This window comes from Ischnura elegans, chromosome 2, assembly GCF_921293095.1.
Source record: "Ischnura elegans chromosome 2, ioIscEleg1.1, whole genome shotgun sequence".
Taxonomy (NCBI): Eukaryota; Metazoa; Arthropoda; class Insecta; order Odonata; family Coenagrionidae; genus Ischnura; species Ischnura elegans.
In genome coordinates, this window is record NC_060247.1 from 141479609 (window position 1) to 141493189 (window position 13581).

The 13581-nt window shown below is 36.5% G+C and overlaps 1 protein-coding gene across 2 annotated transcripts in view; it reads left to right on the forward strand.

Annotated features, from left to right (window-relative positions):
• LOC124154717 (acyl-CoA:lysophosphatidylglycerol acyltransferase 1-like) overlaps positions 1 to 7975 on the forward strand; it is a 32800-nt gene extending 24825 nt beyond the window's left edge. For both annotated transcript variants that reach the window (XM_046528603.1, XM_046528602.1), the window contains 2 exons: positions 2145 to 2293; positions 3889 to 7975. In XM_046528603.1, the coding sequence (XP_046384559.1) occupies positions 2145 to 2293; positions 3889 to 4131 (392 nt within the window). In that variant the 3' untranslated portion in view covers positions 4132 to 7975. The remainder of the gene's footprint in view (positions 1 to 2144; positions 2294 to 3888) is intronic.
• The last annotated feature ends 5606 nt before the right edge of the window (positions 7976 to 13581 follow it).

Genomic DNA, 13581 nt, shown 5'->3' on the forward strand with positions numbered 1-13581 from the left:
GAATTGTATGGCCCTCTTCGATGAAATGGTTTCTGACGACGAGAAAAGAGACATTGCGGAAGCAATCAGAGACAATGAGGGGTCTGATGATGACGCACCTCGGGCTACTCTTCCGCCTAATCGACCTATTAGTCAGCTGACTCTCGCTGACTTCGCTTCGAAAAATTCTGTGAAGTTTTTCAAAATTATTGGTATTTCGCCGAAATTTTTGTTGCGAGATCCGTGCACATGGAAAAGTGACGTAGACTATCAGAAGGGCCTATCTATAGTTCAACACCTTAAGGTTGTTAATGATACTGCAGAGAGAGGAGTTCAATTAATAAAATATTTTCTAGTCAAGAAAAAATTGAAAAATGATGAGGCTCAGAGGCAACATCCGTTACTAGTTGTTAAGCGGCATAGGAAAATGTATGAAAAAAGTGGCAAAAAACTCTAGTTTTTCATATATCTTGTTTTCTCAGTGCTTTTGTATCCGCATTGTGACAGTATAATAATATGAGAGCATTTTCTTTCAGAGGTTTCTAATTTTAAATCCCCCAAGACCCTTAGAGCTAGGCAACATTGCATGAAATTTGGAAAACTCAAAAATTCAAACTTTGAATGCGTTTCGGCAGGGTCAAATATTGTCCGATTGAGCTGAAAATTTTTATGGGATGTTTTTTCATGCATTCGCATAGGAAAATGGAAATGCCCCCTCAACTTTCAAACTTTCGGTTTTTTTGGGACACCCTAACCATGCGGCCAGATGACGAACGTGTCGTCCAAATATCCACAAAAGTAGGCACTCGAATCCTGCGAAAAGAAGCCGAAGTTGTGGTTGAGATATGTGGACGACACGTTCATCATCTGGCCGCATGGTGTATAGGAATTACAAGGGTTCCTTCAGCACCTGAACTCACAACATCATGGAATCCAATTTACTATGGATATGGAGAAGGAGCAGTCATTAAATTTTCTGGATGTCCTCGTGACCAAAAAAGACAACGGGAGACTCGGCCATGCTGTCTACAGAAAGCTTACGCACACCGACCAATACCTAAATGCAGCATCTCACCATCATCCCTGTCAGAAGGCCTCACTAGTGGCTACATTAATTAACAGAGCGTATAATATCTCCGATGATATCTCCCTCTCCACGGAGATAAAGCACCTCACTACGGCACTGCAGAGAAATGGCTATAGGAGAGAATTGGTCCTTAAAAGGACCACGAAGGAGGAGGAAAAGCGACGCAAGGCCACCATTGAAAACCAGAGTGATGACGTTGGAGAAGAAGAATCGTCAAGGAAGCTATACGTCACCATCCCTTTCATTGCTGGAACGTCAGAGAGGATCTCCAGAATATTAAAAAAGCACGACGTGGTCACCAGATATAACTGTGTGACCAAGATAAGAGACTTCCTCCCCGGGCCCAAGGATATCATTCCTCAAGAACTGCATGAGGGGGTATACAAGGTACTCTGCTCCTGCGGAAAATCCTACATAGGGGAAACTTGCCGCTCCATGCATGTGAGGATTAAAGAACATCAGAGGGCGACCAAGAACAAGCAGTTTCAACTCTCTGCCATCGCCGAACATGCATGGTCGGAACCCGGCCATGACATTAAATTTGAGGAGAAGAAACTTTTAGTTAAGGAGTGCCGATACTTCCCTAGACAAATCAGGGAAGCAATAGAAATTCAAAAAAACACCTTTGAATTTCAATAGAGAAGATGGATACTTCCTTCACAGCGCCTGGAAAAGAGTGATCAAAGAGAGAGCCAACCAGAGAGAAGCACCCAGTCAGACAGCCAATCACAGTGCAGCTCCCATCCAGCCTACAGTATATAAGCGAGGCAGAAACCAACAGCCGACACCTTCGACCTGAAGACGCTGGCAGGATAGCCAGCGAAACTGTTGTCAACCAACAATCTGACGCGGAAGAAAACCCTGGAGAAATGCAGAGATCAAACAATCGGAAGCCGCGGAAATCTACGCTCTAACATTGTTGTTTGGAGGTTTCACTGTATTTGCCAATGATCAGTAATAGATCTTTGAAGGCATCAATGCTGAAGGAAGATGTTACAAGATATCTGAAGATGACAGATATCTGGGAATTAGTCAGCGGAGTGAATTATTTTAAAAGACATATGCTTCTTGCTTTCAGATCTCAGTAGGCCTTACGAATTAAAATGGGTTCTGGATATTACTATAGCTTATCCTAATGGCCAGCCTTTGGATTTACCTACGATTGTCACTGGTCAACGAGAACCATGCAAGACGTTTCTCTTCTACAGGCTGTATCCATGCAAGGAGGTATGTGAACAAGTGTTTCTCTGTTTTGGCTATTGCATTATCTTGTCCCCAATTCCATCTTTTTTTTGTTTTCTTCCGTAGCGTAATTGTTTTTCTGTTTAATCTTAAGTCATGTGAGTCATAATTGCAGCCCAGTTGCTCGTAGTTTGTAAAAGCAAATACATATTCTTAAATTATCATATTCTTAAACCCTTGAAGCCTTGCAGGTTCATATTATCACAACCAACGTTCCGTGCTGAGTTTAGCCTTTTTTTGCTGTATTTTTTAATTTAAATAAACATGCTTTTCATAACTGTGTATTTAATTATATTTATATCATGTATGAGTTGAAATGCATACATAATTATACCAAAAAGATAATTAAATTTTCATGAATATCAATCACATGGCCTGATGATGTTGTGTGCCATTTCTCTTTTCTTTGCTCTTTGTCATTCTGTCCCTCTGTGGGGCTCTCATTTTTTAAGTATAGACAAGGGAAAGTATGCATACTTAGAAGCAGTAAATTGTGATGAAGCAATAAATAGTGATTGGATTTGTTTTTTTGACTTCTCAGTCAGTTCAATGGAATTATTCTATTTTTTAAATGATTGTTTGTCTGGTTATCTCTCAAGAGTTTTATGTATCGGATTCGATGCGTAGAAGTGTGATTTATATTGCGAATCTTGGCTCATTTTATTGGTTTTCAAAAAGTATGCGGAGTGGCAATGAGTTCAAAGCAGGGTTGATAAAAATAATGATTAAAAAAAAAAATCATTTTTGTTGATTTTTTTGATTTAAATCGGATTTTATTGATTTAAATGAGATTTTTATGATTCTCCATTCATCAAAAATTCAGTTATTTGCGATACTAACTATTTGGGCAGCATCTTGGAGAATGATCGCTTGCAGAAACAATAAGAGGCAACATACTCTAAACTTAATACAACATTTAGTCAATCAGGGGAGAGAACTATGGAAATGCCAATGGTATCAAATTAAAAATTACACCAGCATAATATAAAATTGCCATTGGAAGTATCAAATGTGCTATATTATGCGATTCTAAAGCATATGAAGTTTAGAAAAATTCTGTAATTGCAACTTTATATGGTGCGTACGCTTAGAAGTTAAATCAGAAAACAAATTTTTTTCAACGGATACACTAGTATTCTAACCAAAGCCATTTTTTTAAATTTTCATGTTACATACATTCCTACAGTATCATTTCTATTAAAGAGCCACCATTGTGCTGATAACTGCCGATTCATTGTATTAATTAAGAAATAAAAATCAAAATTATACACTTACAGCTTCCTTTTCTTGATTCTTTAAAAATCAAACATATAGATCACATTATGATTTAAATCACCTGATTTAAAAAAAATAAAAATCAAGTGATTTAAATCGTGATTTGAATCAATCAACCCTGGTTCAAAGTGATCCATTATTTGCAATCTAGCATTTTCATTAGGCAGGGATAGCACTTAAAAGTTATGAATTTGATAGATATAAATTTTGCAGGGACAACACATTTAAGTGACTTGGGATTCCTCTATGGAAGTACATATTTGTAATTCTCTTAGATATTACCATTGAATTTCCTTTCCTTTCAGGTCCCGCAGGATGACGAAGCCCTGACGAAATGGCTGTACGACCGATTTGTGGAGAAGGAGCAGATGCTGGAGATCTACTACAAAACAGGTGTTTTCCCCACTAAAGACTTCTGCGCTGAGCCAATCCCTCCCCAAACTGTTTCGCAGGACTGCCTTCGCTTCCTCATCCTCCACCTCTTCTTCATCACGTCTTCTTACTTCCACTTTCACCTCCTCTCCTACGTCTTCTCCCATTTCTGGTAGTTTTGAGCGTGTATTAGTGATGTAAAAAAAGTCCTTATTGAAACTACAATCCAAAGCCTTGAATGTTACGTTTATTTCAGGAACTTAGGTGGGATTAAATTAACGAGTCCTTGTTAGCTTCTGAGTGTTTGTGTGAGTGTGTTTGCGTTCTCATCTTCATGTAGTTTTTTCACTCGGCCATTCCTCATAGATGGCCATTCCTCACCCATTCAAGAGCTCTTGCCTCCAGGCATTGGCAAATTTACAGCGTGAAGAACCTCAAGAGAGTAATTCATGTTTATGGAATTACTGTGAATGTAATTATTTTCGTTATCTTGTCCTGCCTTGAGTCCTGCGCATTATAGCAGTTTTAATACCTTTTAGTGTGGACAAATCATTTTCATGTGGAAGAATGGTATTTATGTGCACCCGTCTAAAGGTTGCACATTTGGAATTGACATTCCAACCAGTGTGGCATGTGGTAGGCTCAGTCTCTTTCTCAGTGAAGCAGCACAACGGAAATTTTGTTTTTTTTTAGCGAGTGAAGCTGTGGAATGCAATTTTGAGTAAGTCTCCAGGGTGGTAGCGTTAATAATAAAATTCAATTGTATTTCGGTGCTAGCCAAGGAACCCAGTACATACTCAAGTGTGCCTAATTAAGGCATTTGTAGTCAAATTTTTCAAAGAAATTAAAAAAATGAATGTATGCTTAATTTGGTGCTGTGTCACTACATTTCATTGGAGTACATTCCATTCATGTTGTCATTAATTTCATTGTTATTGTGATAATTTCTTTCATTGACATGATTGAATGATACGTAATGAAAATTACTGTTTGAAGATTATATTTCTTAGTTTGGTCTTATGAATGTTTATATAATTAACAGGGTTTCCGTATTGTGAAATGCCCAGGATGGTTTTGCCTATTTATCAGAAGTTATTGGAGGTATTTCATTGAGTTACATTGATGGTATGAAATAGATAATCCTGTTGAAAAATTGATCATCATATGTGAGTGTAATTATTTACTGACTCAACTTAGACTTATATTCTTCCTTCTAATGGAAAGAACTGGATACTTGTAAATATTTTAAATGTTTTATTTTTATTTATTGTGTTGAATTTGGCTTGTATTAATTTATTCATACATTTTTGCTATCCTGTGAAACTTTTTGTAGACAGCAAAATGTATGTTTTAATAGATAAAATACTTTAGTTTACTTCCTATAAGTGAAACCTGGAATATCTTTGGTAGTCATAACTTAAAATGAATGCATGGGCTTTATGCTAAGTTAGTTATATTTTGAATTTTGGTATTGTCTCAGGTGAATAAGGTAATAGTGTATTTTTTTATTTGGCATCGATAATGTTGAGGCTTCTTAATTTACAGTGTATATTATCAGTCGTATTTGGTGCTTCTAAAATACATTTATGTGGCATGCAACCACGGACTTGTTGCCTTATCCATAAGCGAGAATATTTCTCATTGCAACTCTGTTTATCCTTTGCCTATCTGGACCCTAGAGGCCAAAAATAACGTATAGCTCTTGTTCCTGATGAATTATTTGTTTTGGCTGATTCTCCCAAGTTGGCTCCTTGCTGCAATCCTTTACCGAAGCATTAGTAATAAACTTCTCCTTTTTTGTCTTTGGTTGGTTTATAAAATGCTTTTAAAGTTTGATTTTACCTAGAAACTTGTATTTACCCATGTTTAACTGGTTAGGAATCTGTTCAAAACTTATCACCATATTATTTGGTAAGAATGAATATGAAGTATCCATTGAAGCTTGCCGGTGTAGAATTGTGCATTTTAAGGCGCTAGATTTATCTGCCTTTTCTTCACAAGATGACATTTTTTGGCAAGGCACTCTTTAAACAAGGTCAGCTGTTTTGAGAATAATCTCTATGGTGTGATGAGACTCAGTTAATTTTAAATATGTATGCATGTGTTTATTCAAGTGAAAGTAAGCCAAATTTTTCGTATACCATCTCCTTATGCTTTGTGATGCTGTAAGAAATTATTAGCATTTGTAGTTGGTATGCTATTACTTGTACCTATGTTCTTTGTTGCTATTATTGAGTGGAGGTGATTAGCTATTTTCTAGTCAAATGACTGGCTGCAAGGGTTGACTGTCTCCTTGTTCAAACTTATGAAAATATGTATACTTGTTACTTGTGTGTTAAGGCATTTGCTTCTGAGCTATTTTGAGATGGAAAGAAAAAGGATGGGTGATTCCTTGGTTTAATATAACTGATGGCATTTCAAGTATAATCTCACTGGTATGGTATTTTTGTAACAGTTATTCATACTAATGAAATAGAAATGGTGGCAGTGATTGCTAACAGTTTTTTTTTCTGATCATCAACCAATTTTCATATTCTTGAAAAATGATAAGAGACTATAATTGGGGTTGACATTTCTTTTATTGAGAGATTGTGGTAAATTTTTTTTGATAGTTGGAAATTGAAGAGATCAGACTTGCCCGGTTATTGTGCAGTCCATTTTTTTACTCATGATAAAAAGTTGAGCACGTTTGAGATTTTCGCCGCATGAAAAGTTACTAATGGTATAGCCAAGATTTTTGTCGTCCATCTGAAAATACTCTTATGGAAAAAACCACTAATTATTAATGTTTTCTGAGCATTCTTGTATCACAGATTATAAATTATTTGATGGTTACTAGCAATGTTAACTGTCTGGTTTGTTGGTCAATTTTTTTGTCTGAAAATACATCTGTTCAGTGTTGGCGATGTCAGTATGTTCATCTTGGTATGATTGAAATTACATTGACTTTGTACATTTCAAAATTACACTAGTGTTCAAAGATAATATTTCAATTGGTTGGAGAATTTGCATTCATACTTATAAATCAGAAGTTTGAAAACCTTGTTTTTCACCAGGGTGTGATTTTTTGCTGTAAAATACCAAGTAACCTTTTGCCAGTGCCGATGGCCATAGTGGAAAGAAGCATAAATCATAAATTATGAATTGCCTGGAATTGGGTATATTTATGTTTTAAGTTCATGATCCTATCCTGTCACAGCATTTTTCATGGATAATATAATGGTAATGGTGATTTCATTGCAGTATTACTATGCAAAGTATTCCAGACTTTGACCAATTCTAGGAGGGTACAGTTTCTAAAGGTTTTCTGTGAGGTAGACGAGTCTGTAAATTGTGTAGCTGCAATGTACCTATTTAATCAATTTTATGACATTGATGAAACTAAAATCCAAAGTTGTGGTTACAATTTTGTGATTGGCTGTGAATAATACCCTCCTTTGTTGCCAATGTTTGGTTGAGTAACAGAAGTTTTCTGGTTGCATAGTTAAAAAAATTTTGAAGTCCATGTTGTAACACTTTTTCTGTGAGTGTGTACAAATAAAGTTATGATATAAGTTGGAAAAGATGTAGTAGTAGTAGTGGAAAGTGATTTTATGATTTTTAGTTTTTACTGCTTGGGGTTATGGGATTATCTCCTATCAAGCGAAAGAGATGTGTGTATGGACTCAGAGAAAATGTGATTAAAAATCAAATGTAAAGTGTGAATCTTCTTGATTTGGACTGATAATGCCTGTGTGACTCCTAGTGCATTAACAAGGATTTTAAGGATCTCTGTATCTATGCCAGGTGACATTTTAATGGGTTTCCATAAGTGATGTTTCTGAAGCAGCCAGCTCCCACTATGATTAAACTTGATGATTAATGTAGGTGATCTAATGAAATTGCAGAATTGGCAGTTCATTTCTCTGTATTTTTTCCTTTGTCCTACTTTGATGCACTTATTTGTGTTTGAGTGACAATTTATATAATGCCTAAGTTGAAATTTAAGTATGCTCAATAAAAAATTTCAATGAGCATCAATTTTTTGTGTTTCTACATATTTTACCTTATACACGAATTGATTTTCTGTGACTATTTATTATGTATGAGACAAGAAAAGCTATCATTTCAGTTTGAAATACATTGAAAATCCCGCTGTGATAGCTGCTGTGTTTGATAGTGATAACAATTGTTTATCATCTCCATAAGAAAGGTACTTTGTAGAGCATTCGTAGCGTTTGGATGTTGAGGCACAACCTGCATGTCACCTTCATTAAGCAAAACCACTTACAGCAGTCATCATTTTCTGGTCCCAACAAATTCGTTGTGTGGAGATTTTACTGTAGCATTTACATTAAGAAAATCCAACTGATAGTGAGAATGGTACTTGAGGCCTGCATCAATTATTTAAGCAACTTATTAAAAGATCTAACTTCTTATGTACTACTCTGCAAGCTGCCTCAATAGGCATGTGATGGATGGTATCAGGACACGAGAAGTTAGCAAATATGAAAGGAATTGCTCTGAAGAAATTATGCTTGGCATTTATTGTTAAGGGGAAAAACGAATTCCCATAATTTTAGCAAAATAAGTTCAAAAAAATCCCTCTTCATTTATCTGGAAATACTGAGTCCGCCAATGAAACAGGATGATTAAAAAAGTGTTTGGTTGCTGAAAATAAACTTCTTTAAATATTTTTTAATAAAAATGAGAAAAATTATTCTTTGAACACTACGTCCGTTAAATGTCCAAAATTGCAGTTGAGGCATTCTTGCACCCTGGCCGGGGAATTTTGCATGACCTTTCATAGCATGTGGACAGGTATTTGCCACTATCTCATCAACAAGTCTTTGTTTGAGAGCTTGGATGGTTCTGGGTGGATTGGTTTGGAAAATCTTCAGAATAGACCGGTTACACGGAATGTTAAAATGACAAGAAGCTCTTTGCGTTTACACAAAGCTTCCACCATTTTGATAAAATGATTTTCATCCAAATGTTCAACTGTCCAGCAATCCATGGCAACTGAAATGGCGGAATGGGCAATAATTGATGACGCATCAGTAGCCTTCCCCCCCACTAGTTCCCAACTCCAAGGCCTCATCTTTAGGCCACCCACACTCGTCCACTTTCACTGACGGACCCTGTATCGTGGTGTTCTTATGTGATATTTTCTGTATCGCTCTGAAAGATATATTTTCTCAATTTTTCAAGCAATCTATGCCTAGCTTGCAGCCTCTGAGTATCTAGTGGCTCCCAGCCTAATTCATTTAGCATCTGCGTAATGCTTTCATTACGCCCATAGCAGTTTTTGATGAATTGTACAGCTTTCTCCTTTATATTTTTTCTCTGTATATTGAGTTCTTCACAGATTCAGTCAACACACTTGACTGTGTAATCCTAGCTTCTTCAGGGCTCTGCCACAAATATTTCTTATGTTTGTTCCCCATGATAGGTTCAATGTTATCGTAATGTGCAGTCTGTAATTTTCATGAAACTGTACGATTCCGTGACATGCCAGTTTTGGATTTAGAGATACAAAAAATTCTAATAATGGTCTTACCTATTTTGTGGAGCATTTGAGAATTTGAATAATATTTACACAATACAAATGGGTTATGAAATTTCCATAACCTATATCATCATCATCATCATTAGTCAACAATCATAAGATTGCTTTGAAACAGCTCTCCATTCCTCTCCCCCATCTGCTAGCATTTTCGTAGTGATGCATTTCTTCTCTTACACTGCTTTTAAAACCTGTTCTATGTAACGCATTTGGAGGTGTTCCTTCCCCTTCTACGATCGTCTCTATCAGGCCATCACGCCACATAATGTGGCCACTCGAGTTGTCCCCCCTTCTCCTCTAGACGACTTCTCTTTTCTCCCACTCTTCATAGCACTTCCTCATTACTCACTGGGTGGATGCGTTTTATCTTCATCATTCTTTGTTAATTCTACATTTCAAATGCTTCCAGTCTTGACTTCTCTACGTTTAACACTTTGAGTGCCGGCTGCTAAATTTAAAGCCCTACTGAAAAATCCAGCCATTTTACTATATTCATAAATTTTTTAAAGCATTAGCATCAAAAATATATTTATATCGATGTGTAGTTCAATAAAAATGGACTTTGCTCTTCTTTATGAATGAGCTGAATAATATTTATTGCTAATTTTTAAATATGAAAATCTACTGTTTTTGAAAAATAAAAAAGTTGCAACATATGATGTACCGCCATAACATGCATAATAATTTTTTTAATATGCTCAATTTGAACTATTTAAAGCATGGAAATCATAAAAAAGCATTGTTCCAAGCAAAGCATTAAAAATCCTGGATGATAAAAAGGGTCAATGCACCCTCAACGAACAGTCCATTGGCCCAAAGAATTTTCACACTAAGTAGCCTAAGATGAGGATGCCGGTAGCTACGGAGGACTTTTCGTCCTCAAGACATAAAGTGAACTCTTTTTCCATCGAGCAGCTGATTTTTGAAAAAACAGAACCCCTAAGCAGTAAACTGGAAAAGTACCACGGGCGAAATATTACGGCTTCACGCATACAAAACCAATTAAATGGAAAGACGTAATATAACGTCCATGGCAATCCTCAGAAGGATTAGCAGGACGTAATATTACATCCATGGCATGCAAAGTGTTAAGCCTCGCTTCCATAGAGAAACACACACCATATGTAGCAGCTGATTGTTTCCTTACTTCAGTGCATGTATTCTAAGCTGTAAGAAGATTCTTCTTATTGTAGAAAGCCCTCTTTGCCTGTGCTATTCAACTACATATATATTTCTTTCTGGCTTTGTCCATCATTGATAATTCTGCTTCCAAGGTTAGAAAACTTATTCCTCACATCACTGCATAATAACCAAAATTGCTTCTTTTTTTGCCCTTTCTTTTCTTGAATCCGAATTGGTCTTCATCCAGGAATTCTTCTGTTCTTCTTTATATTCTCCGGTTGGTGATTTTTATCTGAATCTTTGACGTGTGTGTAATTGGGCTTAAAATGGCTACCTAAAATCTTTGCACTTATCGGCTCTCTCCTTTTTGGGTGCAGGAATGATAATGTTCTTCTCAAAGTTTCTAGGTAAATCTCCTGTTGAGTACATATCGCAGATAGTTTTTTTAAAGGTTGACTTAAAACCTTCTCTTCTGCACTTTTCACAAGCTCTGCTGGAATATCATCTTTTTCTAGGGCGTTGTTCTTTTGCAGGTCTCTTATTGTACCGTCAAATCTGATCTTAAGGTGCTGGCTCCCATGTCATCCTTTTCTTCTTGATAATTTTCTCTTTGATAATTTTTGAATGGAGTATCTCCAAGTATTCTTTCCATCTTTTGGCTAAGTCTTAGTTTTCAGTCAAAATATTTCTATACTTGTCCTTTGTGGTATTACTTGTCAACTTACATCTTGTACTCAGTGCCTTGAAATGTTCCCTCACCATTCTATAGGCCGCTTCCACTTTCCCTTGCATGAGGTTTTTTGCAATCCTCGCGTAGGTTCATCATCCTCTCTTCTCAAGCTTTCCTCACTTTGCAAATCTCGTCATTATTATCCTTATTCACTTGTTAAATTCCTGCCCTTCCTCAGTTTTCACATTCTCATTCTTTCTCAATTCTTGAATGAAATCTAAGACTTCTTCATGATCCATGGTTTTTTTCTTGAAAAATTTCCTCCTCTCAAAACTTCTCTAGCAGCCTCCTGAAGCCCACTTAAGACATTTTTCCAGCTATTCTCCACTAATTTATCAGTCTGATCAAATCCTATCTTGCTCTTTACTATCTCCTGAAATGCTTGCTGATTTGTTGTCTTGTTTAGTTTCTCTAGTTTCCATTAGTTCTTCACTGATTTCTTGTATTTCAGATGCCATTTTATCATCACTATATTATGATCACTGTTGCTATCTGCCCGGGGAAGCTTTTTCAGTCTTTGATTGGTACTTAAACCTCTGCTTCATTAAATACAGTGCAGTTGAAATCTTCTTTTGTCTCCTGGCATTTCCCTTGTATATCTTCTTCACATGTGATTCTTAAATGGTGTGTAGGCAACTATGTACTAATTTGTGTTATGTGCGGAATACCAGAAGTCTTTCTCCTCTTTCATTTCAGTTTCCTAATCCATATTTTCTGGTTATTCTTCCATCCTGACCTTTACTGACAACGGTATCCCAACCACCGGAAATGATAAGGTATTCTTCACGTGTTTGATTACATCAGTGATATCTTCGTAGACATCTTCTACTTCTTCATCCTCGTAGTTAGTCTGTCATAGGCATGTAGACCAGTGCCACTACAGTATCAGCTGCTTTGGTCTTTAACTTTACCATAACTACCCTTTCATTGTGTACATCTATATCTATAACCTATGTCAGAGGCCCAGTATCCCGCTCAATATCCAACAACATTATATTTCCCCAAACCAGTTTCCACAAACTATATTTCTACTATGCATCAGTTTGAAGTACATACAAGGCAGCCTCTGTCAAGAGGATGAATATCTTACCCTCATCTCCGTGTTTTTATTTGATGGATTACTCACTGAAAAATAATGATTTATCTTTAAATTTTTCAGGGTACATATTTAGACTAGATTCTTGTTAGCATTTGCCTATGTCTCAAATTAGATTTTTTGCAAAATCTAATTTGAATTTTTAATGTTGAAGAAACAGGAAAATGTTGGCTTAGATAAATGATGTAAACTGAATACTTCAAGTTCATAGCATAAGTTTTAAGGGATTATAGATCATGAACTATCAGATGATCAGGAGGAATGCGACTTCTTAATTACCCCAACCTGTATCTGTTACTTACCTATGTCTGGATGCGGTTAAATGCCTAATTGTGACCACCCACCCCAGTTGTCTGTCTTCCAGCTTCGTGATCACCTTGCCTGTTGAAATTAGGTACTTTCCCTAAAGAATGCTGAATATTTCAGGCCACAGTGTCAGGGAAAGGTAACTAACGACTGCCACTGATGGAGAGAGGTAACAAGTTTTCTTACTTTTGCTGAAGTATGCATCCGAGGGGGGAAGGTCACAGCACTGCTTATTCATAGGACAAGAAGGTAAAACTATTTAAGGGAAGAAATAGTCAAGTTTATATGTATGTTTAAATACATAGTTTATGTGTCAAGCTTTGGTTGGTTTTATGCTCTAAGTAAGTTTTTCTACTTCTATAGAACTTTAATATATAGTGCACTTTTGCATAGTGATCTGGTGACATTGCTTAATAAACTCTTTAAAAATTGTTTGAAGTATTTGATTTTCTTTATAAATGCAAAGCACATGTTTGAAAATGAAAAACTCTTGCAGAAGCAAGTGAGGGAGGGGAGGGGCAAATGCTTAATTTTGAGCACTGGGGTGGGATCACAAATGGTATAAAGTGTGCATATGTAAAACATGAATGTTCTGAGGTGGTGTGCATCTTAATCCCTTTGTCCCCATGCTTGCAGCAAGAGGGCTGAGAGGAACAAAGTCTCTATCTCTTGCTTCCAGGTGGAGTACAATCTACTTTAGCATTTCAGAACAGATTTTCTCATTGATTGCTCCAAAAATTTTTGCTGATGGGATATACCCACGGGAAATTGAAAGTGTGGCTAATTTTTGCCGAAGTTCAGTTGGTATGCTGTCATGCTTAGGTCGG